This window comes from Lissotriton vulgaris, chromosome 10, assembly GCF_964263255.1.
Source record: "Lissotriton vulgaris chromosome 10, aLisVul1.2, whole genome shotgun sequence".
NCBI classification, from domain to species: domain Eukaryota; kingdom Metazoa; phylum Chordata; class Amphibia; order Caudata; family Salamandridae; genus Lissotriton; species Lissotriton vulgaris.
Genome location: NC_141698.1, coordinates 1,078,815,766 through 1,078,832,263, shown reverse-complemented (window position 1 = coordinate 1,078,832,263; position 16,498 = coordinate 1,078,815,766). Strand labels below are relative to the sequence as shown.

Here is a 16,498-nt window from a genome sequence, read left to right as displayed (position 1 = left end):
TGTGTCAACTTTGGTGACTTGTTCTGTCGGATGAGGCTCAGGGTGGGCTGCAGTTGAGTGAGTCTACATTGCACTAAGGTTTAGATTGTGGGTGACAGGGGTGTGCTCTGAAGTTCTTCCTATTGGTCCCTAGAGGTAGGCGTTTGCGTATCTTTTGTAGCATCCGAGAGAATGCTGACTTAATCAGTTGTTCCTTAAAAGATCCCAGAAAAATGAAGACACGAAAAAAAATGTAAGAAGTAATAGTTTCCAAAAAAACAACATTTATGATTTATGCACATGATAAAAGTGAAGTAAAATAATTTCTTTAACTTTTTGTGTGCAAGTTTTTACATTACTAGTGACCAGTAGAATGGGAAGTGTAAACCCAGTGCACGGCAAAATGATGCGAACTAATAACAAGTGAATTATACCCCTCCACAAATCTTTATTGAATTATCAAGTTTAATTAAAGGAGCAAATTAGGCTGGAGAGGAACACGGAGGCACCCTAAACCATGCAGACAATTAAAAGAAGCATTAGGAATGCCAGAGGTTTAATGGTCGCGCGAGAGTGGTGCTAAACGCATTTAAAATGCCCGCTGCAGGCAAAACTATTTAGAAATTAGATTGCTTTGTGTGTATGTACTGCATGAATGAAATAAAAGCATGAAGTGTGCGACAGTATGTACGTTTCAGATGAAAAATAGCCCCTGATGCAATCTGGTTGCAGTGGAAGGATACACCCAAAGAGGAAATAGAAATAAGTTGAAACTGAAAGACTCTACTCCAGTGTCTGAAGGTTCCAGTCTGAAGAGAGGCAACGACAGAAGGCGGCTGAACCAATGCTCCTTCAAGTACATATAGAATATAATATGGCGGCCAAGAATGGCGCAAGCCTTGACACTTGAAACCTAAAAATAGTGCGTATTAAAACAATGTGAACTTTGTAAATATCGTGAAACCTCAAATGACCCCACGTGTAGCTTATGTGCATGTTTGTGCTTCTGTCGTGTTGGGTTGTGCTCATTCTGAGTATAGTGCCTTCTGGCTTCCTTCAGTAGCGCTGAAGGGAGCACGATAGATTCAGTACAAGGACCAGGAAAGAGGAGCTGTGTGGAAACGAGATGGACGCAGAGAGTTGCCTTATGGATGGGGTCATCCGCACACAAATGCCGGTATGCCGCTGACCGAAGCGATCATGTTTTCTGGGTAGTTGCCCATGGGCATCTGGCCAGCTGTTCGGTTAGTGGGTGACCTGAGTTGGTGGACAGCAACAGAAGTATTGAGCTAGAAGTTTGGTGGCGGAAGGGCGGGGTCTTAGGATTCTGTAACTTTTCATGAAAAAAATATTTCAACATCATTATCAACAAAGCGATTTTCTTGAAGTTTTTTTGTCTTTATGTTGTTGTAAATTTGAAATTTTTGTCACTGTATACCAACTTTGGGAATTAATAATACAAAAAAGTCATCCCATTGCTTTCCAGGGGGATTTAAAAGTGCCTGCCTCTCCCATTCTTGGGCACCACAGCTGGTGACGGAAACCATCTTTGTATAGGGTTTACAGAGGATCTTTAAAGTCTGCTTTAATCAGTACAGAGTGAGGTAGCCGCCATCTTGCACGAGTTTTAATGTATTAATTGCACACTCTTTCTTTGCTCCAGAGTTGGGCAATTGGCGACTTTAAGGCTTTCTTTTGTAATCTAATCACTTCCTAAAGTACATCCGCCTTAATCCCCATACGCGCTAGCTCGCCTTTTGTAGCCCCAGTAAGATTCTTTATATTACACCGTATCTAAAAGAGAAAGGGTCTTGTGAGTGGTAAAATAATTTGGAGACATTTGCAGGATGCTGATCTCCAGATAGTTGGCCAGTGAATGTGGGGTGAGTGTGTAGCTGTCCAAATCTTGTAATGTCAACAAACCTCATTAGTCTGGGAGGATTTTAATCGAAAACTGTCCTGCACTTTGATGCCGCTTGCAAACTTCCTGATTGATCATTAATTTGTAAAGTGGAAACAAGAGATGTCAAATTCTTATTCGGTAATAAAATCTCAGTGAACAATGTAAATTAGGCTCTAAGTGCTTGTACTTTACAGGGTATTAAAACGTGTGTAAATATAGGATGATTAGGAAGAATGTGATAGATTGCTATTGCTCCAGCCCTGGTATTTTGCAGTCCTTCTTTTGTGTTAGTCACTCATGAGGGTTGAGCTAATCGAAAGGCGGGCTGCTGGCATTTATCTATATAGGCAAATCAGAAGCCAGGGCATGTCACGCCCAAGTCTGAGGCTATATTTAATAAACCCCTTGACCAGAAATGGTTGACTTGTTTTGATGAACTTTGCTCTCGTGTTGTTTAATTGCATAACATTTCAAAAAGTTGTCATGCAACAACATATTCAAAAGGCATAATGAACGTTTGCATTTAGGCCTGCGCTAACCTAGATTTTTTTATTTTATTAAAAAAAAAAAAAAATATATATATATATATATATATATATATATATATTTTTTTTTTTTACTTATAGGGCGGTTCAGCCACTCTAGTTAATCACCGGGTTGCTGTTGTCATTCATATTTTTCTTACAAACACTATAACAGAAAGGGTGGGGCTACTATGGGTCAGCCCACTTTAGCCATTGGCCTGTTTCCCTGTGAGTGACAGCGTTCTTCTCTTTCACACAGTGCTCATAAGCACATAAATAGTTCCCTGTAGTGCTAGGGATTACTTTGCCATTACTTACTTTTTGAGATAAAAATGTATTTTTCTCAATATGTAGTTAAACAGTTTTGAAGAGATGTGCTATCAACGATGGTCGTTTTTAAAGAGAATAGTGTGATATTATGAATCTATCTATTTCTCAAGCGGGGGCAGTTTCGAAGAGCACATACCCTGGGAAAAGGAGCAGATATTTGTAATGAAAATTGGAAAAGGTTTCCATGGTTCAGCTTTAGACTCATGACCTGGGAAAGATCATGGAGGGTCGTGGACCATGCAGGACCACCACCACCACCACCTTCCAGGGGGTTGTCCTTTTCCACAATAGCTGTCTGAGAGTTCTTGGGTGTAGAAGCTTGTATGTTGAGCAGGCAGTTTTATAGCTTCATGTGCACCCTGTCTCTTCTTTCTTGGAACCAAGAAGTCACACAGAAGTAAAGTCCCTCGTAAACCACCCCAGGTTGCATCTTCCCCATACCCACTCTGGGGGTCCCCTCTTCCATCCACGGTGCAACTCCTTAGAAGTAGTGCTGTCGGTTTCAGGTGTTTATTTTTATGGCATCATCTGAATTAGATATAATACAACAATAATCACCTGAAAAATGTTTCCCAGTGCTACAGACGTGCAGCGGTCATTCTGTTACCACATCGCATCTCTTTTTCGTCTCTCTATGGTGCCAATATGCACAGCTCCTGCCTGCCAATCCTGAGTGGCACCTCGGAGAAGAACTCATTTCTTTTTTTTTCTCTTTAAAACTAATTACAGACGGGGACAGTTGTATTTTCATGTGAAAATCTGATAACAGCCCAACTACAACTCTGTAAATTTGGGGCAGGTACAGTTTGACAGATGTTTCTGTGGTCTCCCAACTGTGGGAATAATGCAGATTTAAAACAGAGGAGAGGTGCTTGAAATACCCCCCTCCGTCCCCCCACACGCTGTGATTAGTGCAGGAACCAAGTTGGGTTTATAAGGTTTCTCCATGTCATCGAGACGCACTGTTTTCAGGTCTGTGTCTTTTCTTTATCCATTCAGTGTTTTCATGTGTCTCTGCAGTTGGCTCAAACGAATGGGGCCAAGACTGCAGGGGAAACGGCCTTTACTACGCAGCCATAACCACGCAGTGCTATTATAACACAGCCATACAACGAACGCTCCTTTACTATGCAAGTCGTTACAACTTGCTTCAGGGACTGCGTTGTTGGGCTGGTGTTGGATTTTAAGTCCAACCCCTTCCCTACTGTTGTGCAGACTGGAGTTGGAATAGTAAATTATACTTTTTCAAAGTCCAGTGCCCCCTTAAGGCAAGTTGTTGTAATGAAGTGTGGTAAAGGAACGCAATGTAACAATGCGCTCGTTTTACTGCTCACAATGTAAAGGCATGCATGGTAAGAGCATGAATGGTTCCGTCTTACAACCAGACTACAGCTCCCAGAATGCACTGATTTTTTTTTAAAAAAAAGTGAATAATCCTGGTTATTGGAGGTCATCTGCATTAGTCATGTGCTTCCGGCATGCATTTACTCCTGTTGCTTTATGGTGGATTAAATTAACAGGTGTGATCATTAGTGGGAACTATGGGTAAAAATGCAAGTGGCTGGTGAGAGGAGTGGGCATTGTTAGGTTGCAATGATAGGGATTCAAAGAGGGAGAGATTGTGAGATATGAAATGAGGTGTGAGCCTTTTGTAGAAATGCAATAACCGGGATTAAGGCAGACAGGCTGGACTCGGAAAGAGACGGTGCGCAGAGGATGAGAGGTGTAGAGAGGGTCACTCTGAGGAAAGGAAGGCAAGGAATCAATCCGCAATTGTAAGTCAAGGTCAATGTTTCTAGCATGGTTCTAGGAATATTGAAGAATGGGACTTTCTGAGATAGCATGCGATCTGGGGAAGTACCTGTAATTACTGCAACACAAACTATGTTTGGCTGGAACCTCGTAACAGAAATGCTAATGTACTTGTTTATAAAAAAATAAACTTTGAAATAAAAAAGCTATAGAAAGAAGGAACATTATGTTGTGCTCTGAGTAAAGATTGCTTAAACATGGGAGTCCATATGTGCAGTATTTAGACATTAAGAGCCCGAGCCTCTTGTGTGCAAAGCCTGTGGCAGCGCTTTTAAACTCAGTCTGGAGTATCCCAACCTTGGTACGGGGTCTGTACACGATGGAGGTGGAAGTGGTGCAATCGCCTACAGGGCAAGTTTCATCGCTCGTCCAGCATCACTGCACTAAAAGGCTGTTTCACTCACTGAAAAGGAGTTATTTGGTACTGGATGAGGGCTTGTCGGGACTGCAGTGCCTTTCATCAGGGCTTGAGGAGTGCTGTAGAAGGACTCTGCCCGTCGTCTCTTTCCTGATCACCTTTCGGAGTGGCTGTTGGTACCCAGGCGCAGATCACTCACACCTCTTTGTGCCTCTGTTATGGATGCTGACTTCCTTGCTGTGAGAAGCATCCCTCTATGTAAAGGCTGTGTCTGGAGAGCGGCCGGCAGAGGATGCAGAACCAGCATCCCCAATCCAAATATGCAGAAGTCTCCAAACTCGCCCTTCCACTCTAGTGTGTGAGTTTTTTCGAGAATGGCTTCAAAAGCTTACACCAGCCCACAATGTCCCGCCAAACTCCGCACTCTGTAGCCTCTGCCGCATCTTTCTATGGCCACCATCCTCAGCATCCTCCTGCTTGGACCCATCTTCCGGTATTGGTAACTGGAGCATCTCTTACCAACACTGCACCAATAGGGTGCAAGCACTGGCCCGCATCATGCCCCGGTCACCCAATCATAGGCCCAAGCGCCAAGACCGCTGGTACCCTCCCGACCGGTGTTATGTGAGGGATGATATGCCCCTCACCCCCAATTGAAGCCTCTGGGCACCACCACAGTCCCCTCCATAAGACCCATCAAAGAGCACCTGTATCCCCAAAACCCCTGACATTGCTGCTATCCCCAGAGAGGTCCTGCAAGAAGCCTCGGGCAACTATACCAAGTTCAGGTACAATGCTGTGACCCGCCCTGGTGCATCAATGCATGGACCGCCCCAGCGTCCGGTGCAAAGCTGTTTACGAGCTCCGCCAACCAATGGTGCACTACCCCCCCCACGAGATAATGCAATCGCACCACAAGATAATTTTAACTTTATTGTAACCCAGCCCCTGGGAAATGACTGCAGTATTTCTTTGAGGATAACTTTTGATTGTATTGTAATTTCATTTATATAGCGCTTACTACCCCTGACGAGGGGTTGAAGCGCTTTCACAGCGAGTAGTACGCTACTCCGGAACTCATAAAGGATTAGTGGTGAATTAGTATGGTGAAATATGAAAATAATTTGAGCGGTGGGTAGGTTAGTCAGTTATTTGGATTGAGAAGGATAGTGGAGGGATAGAATAGGGAAAAGGTTTGCATATATATACTTCTTGCTACTCCTGATGAGATGTTAGTGCTTTTCAGTGAGTAGCATGCTACTCCAGGGCCCAAAACAATTAGTAGGAATTTTGCAATAATTTTAGTGCTGGACGTGTTAGTTTGTTATTAGGATTGAAAATGAATTGTGGAGAAATAAAGGAGGGATTTTAATTAGTTTCTAGCTGTAGGAGGTAGTTTGAGATGAATAAAGGGGAGGAGGAGGAGGAGTGGAGTTAGTATAGGGAAATATGAAATTAATGTGAGTGATTGACATGTTAGTCTATTATTTGAATTGAAAAATAATAGCAGAGGGAAAGAAGAGGGAAGGGTTTAGATTTTTTGGGGGGGGAGTTCATAGCAGTAGGAGGGGGTTTGGAATGAGTAAAAGGGAGGGGGAAGAGTCAGAGGGAAAGGTTTGAAAAGGCTTGTTTGGGAGATCCGAATAGTAAAAGGTATGAGATGATGCAAGGAGGGGTAGAGGAGGGAAGAGTCTAGAAATAATTGTTTTGAGAATCATAGTAGTGGTTTGGGGTTTCGGATTAATGAGACAGTGGAGGAAGGAAAAGGCTATATTGATAAAGGTATAGGGTGAGAAATAGGGTAGTGCATTGGAAAGAGTAGTAGAATTAGGTTTGGGAGGAGTCAGAGTTGACGTAGAGGGATATACTGAGAGCGGTATATGGTGAGAAATAGGGTAGTGCATTGGATATGATGAATTAGAAAAAAGTATTCTATATATAGATCCATAAGTACATGGAAGGTATATAGATGCATAATGAAGGTAGTATATGTAGATTAAAGATACATTTAATAAATTCTGACTTTCAAGTGTTGTACTTTAAATTAGGTACTTGTTTTTATTTTTTGTAATTAAATAGTGAATCAAAAAGATTTACTTATTTATGCAGTCACTTGTATACATGTTAAAAACACAGAATGTATCTAAGTAATATGTACATTTGTTAAGCAGAACTAACGAATAGCTACATTTAAAAAAACATAATTATTCTACATGTTTATACAAAGCAATACACATATGTAGGTCCATGTCTATGGTACAAATAAATGCTTAAATACAGACAAATATGCTGTATATTTCTATCTGTTTGTGTATGGTGGGACGAGCCATTTCTTGAGTAGTTTTCTGAAGATATGGTGGCTGTCTGTCGATCCTATGTTTGGGGATAAACAGTACCATAGTTTGGCTGCTTGAACAGAGAAGGATGTGTCACCTATGGTTTTTTTCTTGTTTCTTGGGATTTTGAGGCAAGGTGCCACTCTGGAGCGGAGGTTTCTTTGTTGAATGTATTTGGTGATTTTATTCCTGATGAAGAGTCCTGTTCCATGTATCGCTTTGTGTGATACAAGCCAGCTTGAACGTGGATCTTCTAGCAAACGGTAACCAATGCAGGGCTTTCAAGGCAGGGGAGATGTGGGCTTGCAGCTTTGCATTTAAGAGTAGTCTGGCAGCTGATTCTGTTGCAGTCTTTTCATAGTCATTAAAGGTGATCCGTGGTAGAGGCTATTGATATAATCGAGTTTGGACAGAACAAGAGATATGGCAGCCTGGACCTTGTTTGGAAATCCCAGATGGGGGAAGACGCGTCAGTTTTTATAGTAACAAAGCTTGATCTTGCTAGTTTTCCACTTGGGCATTCTTTGATAACTTGGAGTTCATGGTCATTTCGAGGTTTCTTACTTCCTTCAATACTTTAGGCGGTGTTCCCAGATCATCAGGCCACAGGCGGCAAGCGGGTCATAATGTTTCCAATCGCCGCACATTAGTATTTCTGTTTTGAAAGCATTCTGTTTGAGATGGTTTAACGTCATCCATTGTTCCACGGCTCTGAGACAACTGAAAATTGGTTAGTTTCCAATGTCTTTGGGGCATTCCAGTTGTGTGTCCTCTGCATAGTTATAGCATGTGAGGTGAAATTGATTGATCAGTGCCGGTAATGAATTCATGTAGAGGTTGAAAAGCATGGGTGAGATGATAGAGACTTGAGGGACCCCATCTTTTGTGAAGTATGGTTTGGACGAGAAAGGGGGGTATGGATGACATAGTTCTGTTGTGAAGATAGGATGTGATACAGTCCAGAGCAGTCCGCTCCGTCTGCTTCGTATGCTTTCAATGAACCACTTTAGGCGTTTGTGGAATTTTTTTCCTGTATCTTTATATTTGCAGAGCTTTCCTCTCCACAGTGGCTTTGGCAGCAGTAGATTGCTGTTTTCTGCAAAGACTCTCTCATGCAGAAACATTATACAGCTTTTAAATAAGAATGTATGGCAGATCTGGGCAATGCTTATTTTCACGTGGAAGTGGCAAAGTTATGATGAGAGCCAGAAATTCTCAAGGGGGAACTGTGCATGCTCCTAAAAAGCAGTATTTGTACCTGCGCCAGAGTGTGAGTTTAGAGTCACTGACTGCGCCAGAGTGTGGGTTTAAAGTCACATACCATGCCAGAGTGTGGGTTTAGAGTTCCAGACTTCGCCAGAGTGTGGGTTTGGAGTCACTGACTGCGCCGTAGTGTGGGTTTGGAGTCGCTGACCGCGCCGAAGTGTGGGTTTTGGAGTCACTGACCGCGACGGAGTGTGGGTTTGGAGTCACTGACCGCGACGGAGTGTGGGTTTGGAGTCACTGACCGCGATGGAGTGTGGGTTTGGAATCACTAACCCCGCCGGAGTGTGGGTTTGGAGTCACTAACCCCGCCGGAGTGTGGGTTTGGAGTCACTAACCCCGCCGGAGTGTGGGTTTGGAGTCACTAACCCCGCCGGAGTGTGGGTTTGGAGTCACTAACCCCGCCGGCGTGTGGGTTTGGAGTCACTGACCGTGCCGGAGTGTGGGTTTGGAGTCACTGACAGTGCCGGAGTGTGGGTTTAAAGTCACTGACCACTCCAGAGTGTGGATTTAGAGTTCCAGACTTAGCCAGAGTGTGGGTGTAGAATCACTGATCGCGCCGGAGTCTGGGCGTAGAGTCGGTGGCCGCGCCAGAGTCTGGGCGTAGAGTCGGTGGCCGCGCCAGAGTCTGGGCGTAGAGTCGGTGGCCGCGCCGCCAGAGTGTGGGCCTGGAGTTGGTGGCCGGGCCGCCAGAGTGTGGGCCTGGAGTCGGTGGCCGGGCCGTCAGTTATATCACTGTGATGAGCTTTCAAAAGTGAAATAGGATTCTTCTAGGGTCTGGTTAGAGCTTAGAAGCGAGCTAGTATTCCTGTGCTTAATTTGTAAAAAAAAAAAAAACATAAGTGCCAGTATCAGGAGACCACCACAGCTGACACCACCCTTTGCCACTGCCAGCGCTGCCAATTACAGTACCCACAAAACTACCAACAGTCCTCTTCTACAAGTGTAAATGTCCAGTATTTGTAAAGCGCGAACAAGTACCTGAGGGCGTTAAGGCGCTGGGGGGCCGTCTGGAAGATTAAGTGAGCTATTGCCCAGAGTCACATGGTGCTGGGCTGATCTGCCCCCGGAGCCAGGGGTCGAACCGCGAGCCATCAGGTTTTGGAGTCAGCTGCCCTGGCTGCTGTGCCACACCTCTTCCCTCCAAGTGTGACATTTCAGACTATTAAAGTCCCCAAAGCTATAAGAATGACTTGGGCAGCTGGTATTAGTTGTTTTTAATGTACATTGAATAAATAAGCAACTATTGTTATGTTCATCTTTTAATTGCAGAAACAGCACCACCATGTGGCAGCTGCCATAAGTGCGGGTGTCGACAAATAAGTGCCAGTGCCAAGCACTGGAAACCACCCGCTCAAATTAAGCTCTGTAGTGTAATCTACAAAGAACCCCAATTCCCGCTGTGTGCCATACCCCATTCACAGCCTGCAGGGGCTGTCTGTCCCACCAGGGCCCATCAATGCAACAGATGCCCAATGCCCCCCATTCATCCACTTCCTGGAGCTGCATATGCTGGTCCCACAATGCACCAGCCCTCCACTGTCCCCCATTGGACTACCTCCAGGCTATGCCCCACAATGCACCAAACCCCTGAGCTCTTCCATTCACCTGACTCCAGAAGACCCCTCCCGATTGTACTCACGGGGCCCGCAGTGTACCAGAACTTCGGATGTCCACGGTACGCCGGGTACTCGGTGCCCGCTCCATGACTGTGGACCCGCAGAGCAGACTCCATGAGACCCTCAGCCCTGGGACCCAGATTGCATCAGACCCCCTCCATCCCATACATGCCCCCACAAAGAAACCATCTCCATCAAAAGCTCCAGGCACTCTGAGGCGCTGGTACATCTCTCGAACCCTCTCAACAAAAGCCTGACTGTAAAACTAACATCAGCGGCTCTGACTGCACCAGGCTCCGGCTAAAGCGAGCCTTTTATATCCCTGCGACGGAGGACGCTAAAAATATTACTGCTGAGCTTTTCAGAACATTTCATAAACCTATTAACCCTTTCTGAGGCAGCAGTGCCCAATCTCCTGCATGGACTGCCAGAGTCCTCTCCTGCCGAGCGCCCCTCTTAACCAGCCGCCACCAGGAATGCGCTTGAAGCAGCTATAGTTTAACACTGCCAGTGAACTGTCACCGTCCATCGCCACCTTCTAGGCGCCTGCTGCGCCTCAGTGGGCTTCGGGCCTTGAAGGGGGTGCATGGGCTCAGGATAGGGGGACCAGAATTTTTAAACCAAAAACCGGGACATTTAGCGAAAAAAGGACTACAGTTTTACTTGAAGCGAGTGCACAGAATGACCGCTCTCCTCAGCAGCGAATCACAGAATAGGCAGTAAGAACAGACAGAAAACGCAATTTTTGAACCCATTAGCTTGCCTGTTTATTAAATTGCTTTCTTGAAACAACTACTAACAATCCCTGCTGTGTAAAGCATAAAAAAGCACCTCCCACATTTTTCAGTCGACCCTCTCTAAAAACCGGGACAGGAGCTACATTTCCAGAAATCTGCCAGACAGCAGGTGAAAAACCAGGACCGTCCCGGCAAATCCGGGACTCCTGGGCACTCTAGGGGAGGAGCACCTCTGCACCAATGAGATCTGTGAGTTTTCAGTCCCTCCTCCCACTTACATCGGCATGAGTAATAAAACCAGTGAAGGGGGCTTCCGACCCCTCTCACCCTGTATCACTTAATTGGTGATGAAACTGAGGGATTTCAGGAGCCCCCCTCGGCCCGCTCCTCTGCACCTGCAATAAAAGTGGTGTGGTTTTATGACCTATGGGAAAGGGGCTTGATGGTGGTTGGACCGCTGGCTGTTTCCCAAAGCCTTCTTTAACCCCTTCGCTGCGGCGGCTATTCCGCCGCAGCGCTAAGGGGGAGACCGGGCCGCGCAGCGGTCCCGTGCTTGTGATGGAACCGCTCCGTCACGGCCCACGGTGAAGCCCGCTCTTAAGAACGTCCAGCGCAGGCGCAGAATTCACGCCGCGAGCGGGCCTTGATGGAACCGTTCCGTCACCAGCACAGCCCACCTGAGGCTCGTGACCGAACGGTTCCGTCACGAGCATGGGAGGGGTTAAACACCAAGGTTTTCTATCACCCTCTTGGCTCAGTTAAAACTTTTTCCTTCTAGACGGAGAGAATCACAAAAATATCTCTAGGGACCCTCAGACACCCTATTGTTTTCATGCTTCATCATCTGGTCTCACCCTGGTCCCTGGTATCTTGTTTCCACAAAAGAATGTAGATAGAAAGCCTCCCTCCACAGTTGTGGGTCTTTGATCGCCGGAGTCTTCAGTCTGATACCAGGTGGGGGTTCTCTGGGGTAGGACAGCAGTGCTGGTGGGAGGGTCACCAGGGACAGCTGATGCTGTTTGATCGATTCTAGGGGCGAGGGGGTCGATGGTGGTGTTTGGGTCTGTGGGGGGATACATTTGCCCATGGGTTTTTGAAGGCGGGTTATGCAGAGGTTTTTGGTTGTTAAAGGGCAGTGGCGTGAGACCGTCACTCACAGTTTGTGGTTGCAGATGTCCCTAGTCTGAGATGCAGGGTTCTCTGTGGTTGGACATCTGGTGACCGCGAACTGTAGAAATGACAGCTTGACCTGCAGGTGCAGGTGGTGGCCTAAAGGCCAGGGATGGTGCTAGTTTGTGAAGGTTTGTGTATCTCTCCAGACCGGTCACCTATCTGTGATTTCAGATCTGATGGCTGTGCAGTTGGGGTGAGAGTGGCATGTGAGGAATTTGTGATGCTTGTGGTTGGTGGTGTGCCAAATCCTCTATTAATGATGCCCGTTCGGTCTTCTTTTCATGCTACCTACTCCTTCGTGACTAGCAGGGCACAAGGTGAGGGTACACGCGGGTACGTCCACCCTGCCAAGAAGTTGGCCCCACTGAAAAATATGCTGAATTACTCCCTGTGTAATTTGCAAACACCGGGACACATTCAGCAGCGCAGGTGTTGTCTGCTTTCGATCACAACAACGTGCAGGTGGGGACCGGGCTTTCTTATTTCAGACTCCTGCTGGGCCCATAACAGAGGCCGAATCTGAGGGGGCATCAGGTCTCTTTTTGTTAGTCTCCTGGCTGGAGCCTCACACCTAGAAGCAAAAGCAGCGGAGGGGAAACAAAGGCTCGCACCTTGTTAGCACTTCATACATACTTAAGAGAGGCAGCTTTTCACTTTGTTCCTCTGTTTAGGAGATTTGCATGCACTGTAAGAATGTCAGGTGTGCAGGTCTTTCCCAGTATTTACACAAAATAAATAGCATTTATATAGTGCTTACTACCCCTGAGGAGATGTAGTAGTAATTTAAATATCGCTATTTTTTTCTTGTAAAGCACTATGGGTAGAGGATGTTTATAATGACAAAAGGCAACGTTGTTTTATGTATAGCTTACATAAGTGATTATCTTCAGGAGGCTTTCCCTGTATACTGGAAATGTGCTCCAATGTACTCATGATAGACATGTTAAACATATATGTAAGGGCTTAAGATCTGATGTCACTTCTTATGATGCCTCTTCCTGTGATGACACGCACCGTGATGTCACACGCTGTAATGTCCGCGCCGTGATGTCGTGTGCATACTGATTAACAAGATTAGCCCCCCGCCCCCACTTATTTTAGGGTTTGTGCCCTGGCGACTAGTAATGTGGGAGCAGTAGGTGTTCAGGTGCTCTCGGGAGGGTGTTGTGTGTTGAGGATTTTGATTATTTGTGAGTGTGAGTGAGAGTGAGCGAGAGCCCTCTATCAATGAAGCTACTTCATGAGCAATAACCCATGCCTTCACACCCACGGTCGCTGATCTCGAGGGTTTCAGCACGGGTTGTGCTGTGTGCGTGTGGTGAGAGGGATGTGTTCTTCTGGTTCACAGTGGGTGCTGTATCCGAATGGTGAGGAGTGTGCCCTTTTTCCAACAAGAGTTGTGCTTTGTGAGGCTAGTGAGTAAGGCTCGTGTTGTAGCACATTATGTGCTGTGCTTGGCGATGGTAGGTGAAGGGCCTGGTCTCCTTTACTCCAGCAGGTGTTGTGGTAGGGTGATGATTGAGGGTTGTGGTGTCTTGGGTTGAAGCAACTGATGGGCTTTCTGGGGATGAGTGATGGGCATAATCCCCTTTATTGCAGCAGGTGTGGTGCTGTTTGAGGGTGGTGAGTGTTGTCCTGCATGAGGGTAGTGATTGAGGGTCGTGGTCTTGGGCTGCAACAGATTTATTGTGTGAGGGTGGGGAGTGCTTATTTTTTTTTTAACAAAATGTTATTCTGTTCATTTAAAAGCATAAAGTGTTCGCTCCCAGGATGTTACAAATAATTAATAATGCACTGCGACAGTACACAGTTAATAGATTAACAAGCAAGCAAATACATTTAAAAATAGGATAGAAATGACAATTAAGCAAGTACATATAATAGATTAAAAACAACAAGCAAGCAATTATATATAATACATTTATTAAAAATTACGAGCAAGCAAGTACATATAATAAATAGGTTAAAAATGGCAAGCAAGTACATATATTAAATGTGTTAAAAATGACAAGCAAGCAAGTACAGTCTGAGTGCAAAGTGTTGTTCTGTGTGAAAGTGGTGTAGGCGTTGAGAAGGCAATTTTGCTAGTTTAAATCCAGTCCTAGAATATTTGAGGGAAAGTCAACTTTTCCTAAACTATTCCAGGAGGCCTATTTACTATTGTAACGCAGAGTATCTGAAGAATGGTTTGAAAAGTAGCATTTTGTATTGTGGAAAGTTTTGCCCTGATGGCACAGCTCAATGGGAAAAACTAGGTATAGCATGGTCTCGCGGACTGCAGCAGGTGTTGTGCTGTATGGGGGTGGTCTTGTGGGGTGCGGCAGGTGTTGTGTGGTTTGAGCATGGTCTCGCAAATGCGGCAGGTGTTGTGATGTGTTGGGGAGGTCTCACGGACTGCGGCAGGTGTTGTGTGGCGGTGGTCTCGCAGACTGCGGCAGGTGTTGTGTTGTGTGGGGGTGGTCTCGCGGGCTGCGGCAGGGGTTGTGCTGTGTGAGGGTGGTCTCGCGGGCTGCAGCAGGTGTTGTGCTGTGTGAGGGTGGTCACGCGGGCTGCGGCAGGTTTTGTGCTGTGTGAGGGTGGTCTCGTGGGCTGCAGCAGGTGATGTGCTATGTGAGGGTGGTCTTGCAGGCTGTGGCAGGTGTTGTGCTGTGTGGGGGTGGTCTCGCGGGTTGCGGCAGGTGTTGTGCTGTGTGGGGGTGGTCTCTGGGACTACGTCAGGTGTTGTGTGGGGGTGGTCTCGTGGGCTGCGGCAGGTGTTGTGCTGTGTGGGGGTGGTCTCGTGGGCTGCGGCAGGTTTGTGCTGTGTGAGGGTGGTCTCGCAGGCTGTGGCAGGTGTTGTGCTGTGTGGGGGTGGTCTCGCAGGCTGCGGCAGGTGTTGTGCTGTGTGGGGGTGGTCTCACGGGCTGCGGCAGGTGTTGTGCTGTGTGGGGGTGGTCTCTCGAACTGCGGCAGGTGTTGTGTGGGGGTGGTCTCGCGGGCTGCGGCAGGTGTTGTGTGGGGGTGGTCTCTGACTGCAGGGGGTGGTCTCGCGGGCTGCGGCAGGTGTTGTGTGGGGGTGGTCTCTGACTGCAGGGGGTGGTCTCGCGGGCTGCGGCAGGTGTTGTGTGGGGGTGGTCTCTGACTGCAGGGGGTGGTCTTGCGAGCTGCGGCAGGTGTTGTGCTATGTGGGGGTGGTCTCTCTGACTGCGGCAGGTGTTGTGTGGGGGTGGTCTCACGGGCTGCGGCAGGTGTTGTGTGGGGGTGGTCTCGAGGGCTGCGGCAGGTGTTGTGTGGGGGTGGTCTCGAGGGCTGCGGCAGGTGTTGTGCGGTGTTGTGCGGTGTTGATGGTCACACATTTCTCGTCTTCTTTCCAGGCCGTCTCCCGTCAACGGTCGCTGGTCTCGCCATGTCGGATGACGACTCGAGGGCCAGCAGCAGCTCCTCTTCTTCCATCTCCTCCAGCCTGCAGCAGCAAATAGAGCGGGAGCCGCCCAGCCTCAACAGCGCCCCCACCCCGCCCAAGAAGAAGGAAAGCAAGGGCAGCATGAGCAAGAACTCCAAGCTGCTGTCCACGAGCGCCAAGAGGTGAGTCCGGGACCCCTGCCCGGAAGGGGCGCGGTCACTTGGAACCATGTAAATGTAAATCTGTATTTGTAAAGAGCAAACTACTCACCCTTACGGGTCTCATGGCCCTGGGGGCCGTCATGGAAATTAAGTGAGCTATTGCCCTGAGTCACATGGTGCTGAGCTGCTGCCGTAGCCGGGGATAGAACCGTGAACCTTGTGCTCCGAAGTCAGCAGCCCTGGCCGCTGCACCACACCTCTCCACTGAGTCCAGGACCCCTGCACGGAAGGGGGCGTGGCCACTAGGAACCATGAGTCCAGGATACCATGAAAGGGGCGCGGCTACTTGGAACTGAGTACTGGAGGAGCTACACCGCAGCCACAGCAGATATTGTCATTCGCAAACTTTGTCAACCTTGCTGGGCTTGTGCGCATTTTAATAGCACAGTTGGAGACCACATCCATACCTAGGGTTTAGAGAATAATCCCATTAAAGTTATTCTCCTGACACTCCACTCCCTCAACCCAGGTGTGGTTGGGGGGTTCTTTCGGTAGAGGTGCATGTAGGGGTGGTGCTCTTAAGAGGCTCTTTGCCCTCACCCCAGGTGTGGTTGAGTGGTCCTTTAAGTAGACATGTGTGTAGTGCACATAGTGGTGTGGAATCCCTTTCATTCTACACACAACACTCATTCTTTAAGGTCAAGAACAAGTCCTAATTACATTTTTTGGGGTCAAAGACATGTCTTCATGTTTATTTTGTTCTCAGGCTAAGTAGGCCCAATGCCATGTGGCACAAGCTCTTTCGCTGCCAGTTTACACTGCCATGGGCTGTTGAAGGGGAGGAAGATTGCATGCTGGGATGGAAAGATAAGAACCCATATGTATAAATTGTAAAAAAAATATATATACATGGTTTTAGTA

At 47.1% G+C, this 16,498-nt stretch overlaps 1 protein-coding gene across 2 annotated transcripts in view; it reads left to right on the top strand.

The window, feature by feature from the left end:
* The window catches only part of LOC147689342 (ubiquitin-conjugating enzyme E2 E1-like), a 400,187-nt gene that overhangs the window by 222,566 nt on the left and 161,123 nt on the right, over positions 1 to 16,498 (top strand). For both annotated transcript variants that reach the window (XM_086942148.1, XM_086942149.1), the window contains exon 2: positions 15,388 to 15,598. In XM_086942148.1, coding sequence (XP_086798274.1) covers positions 15,420 to 15,598 — 179 coding nt within the window. In that variant the 5' untranslated portion in view covers positions 15,388 to 15,419. The remainder of the gene's footprint in view (positions 1 to 15,387; positions 15,599 to 16,498) is intronic.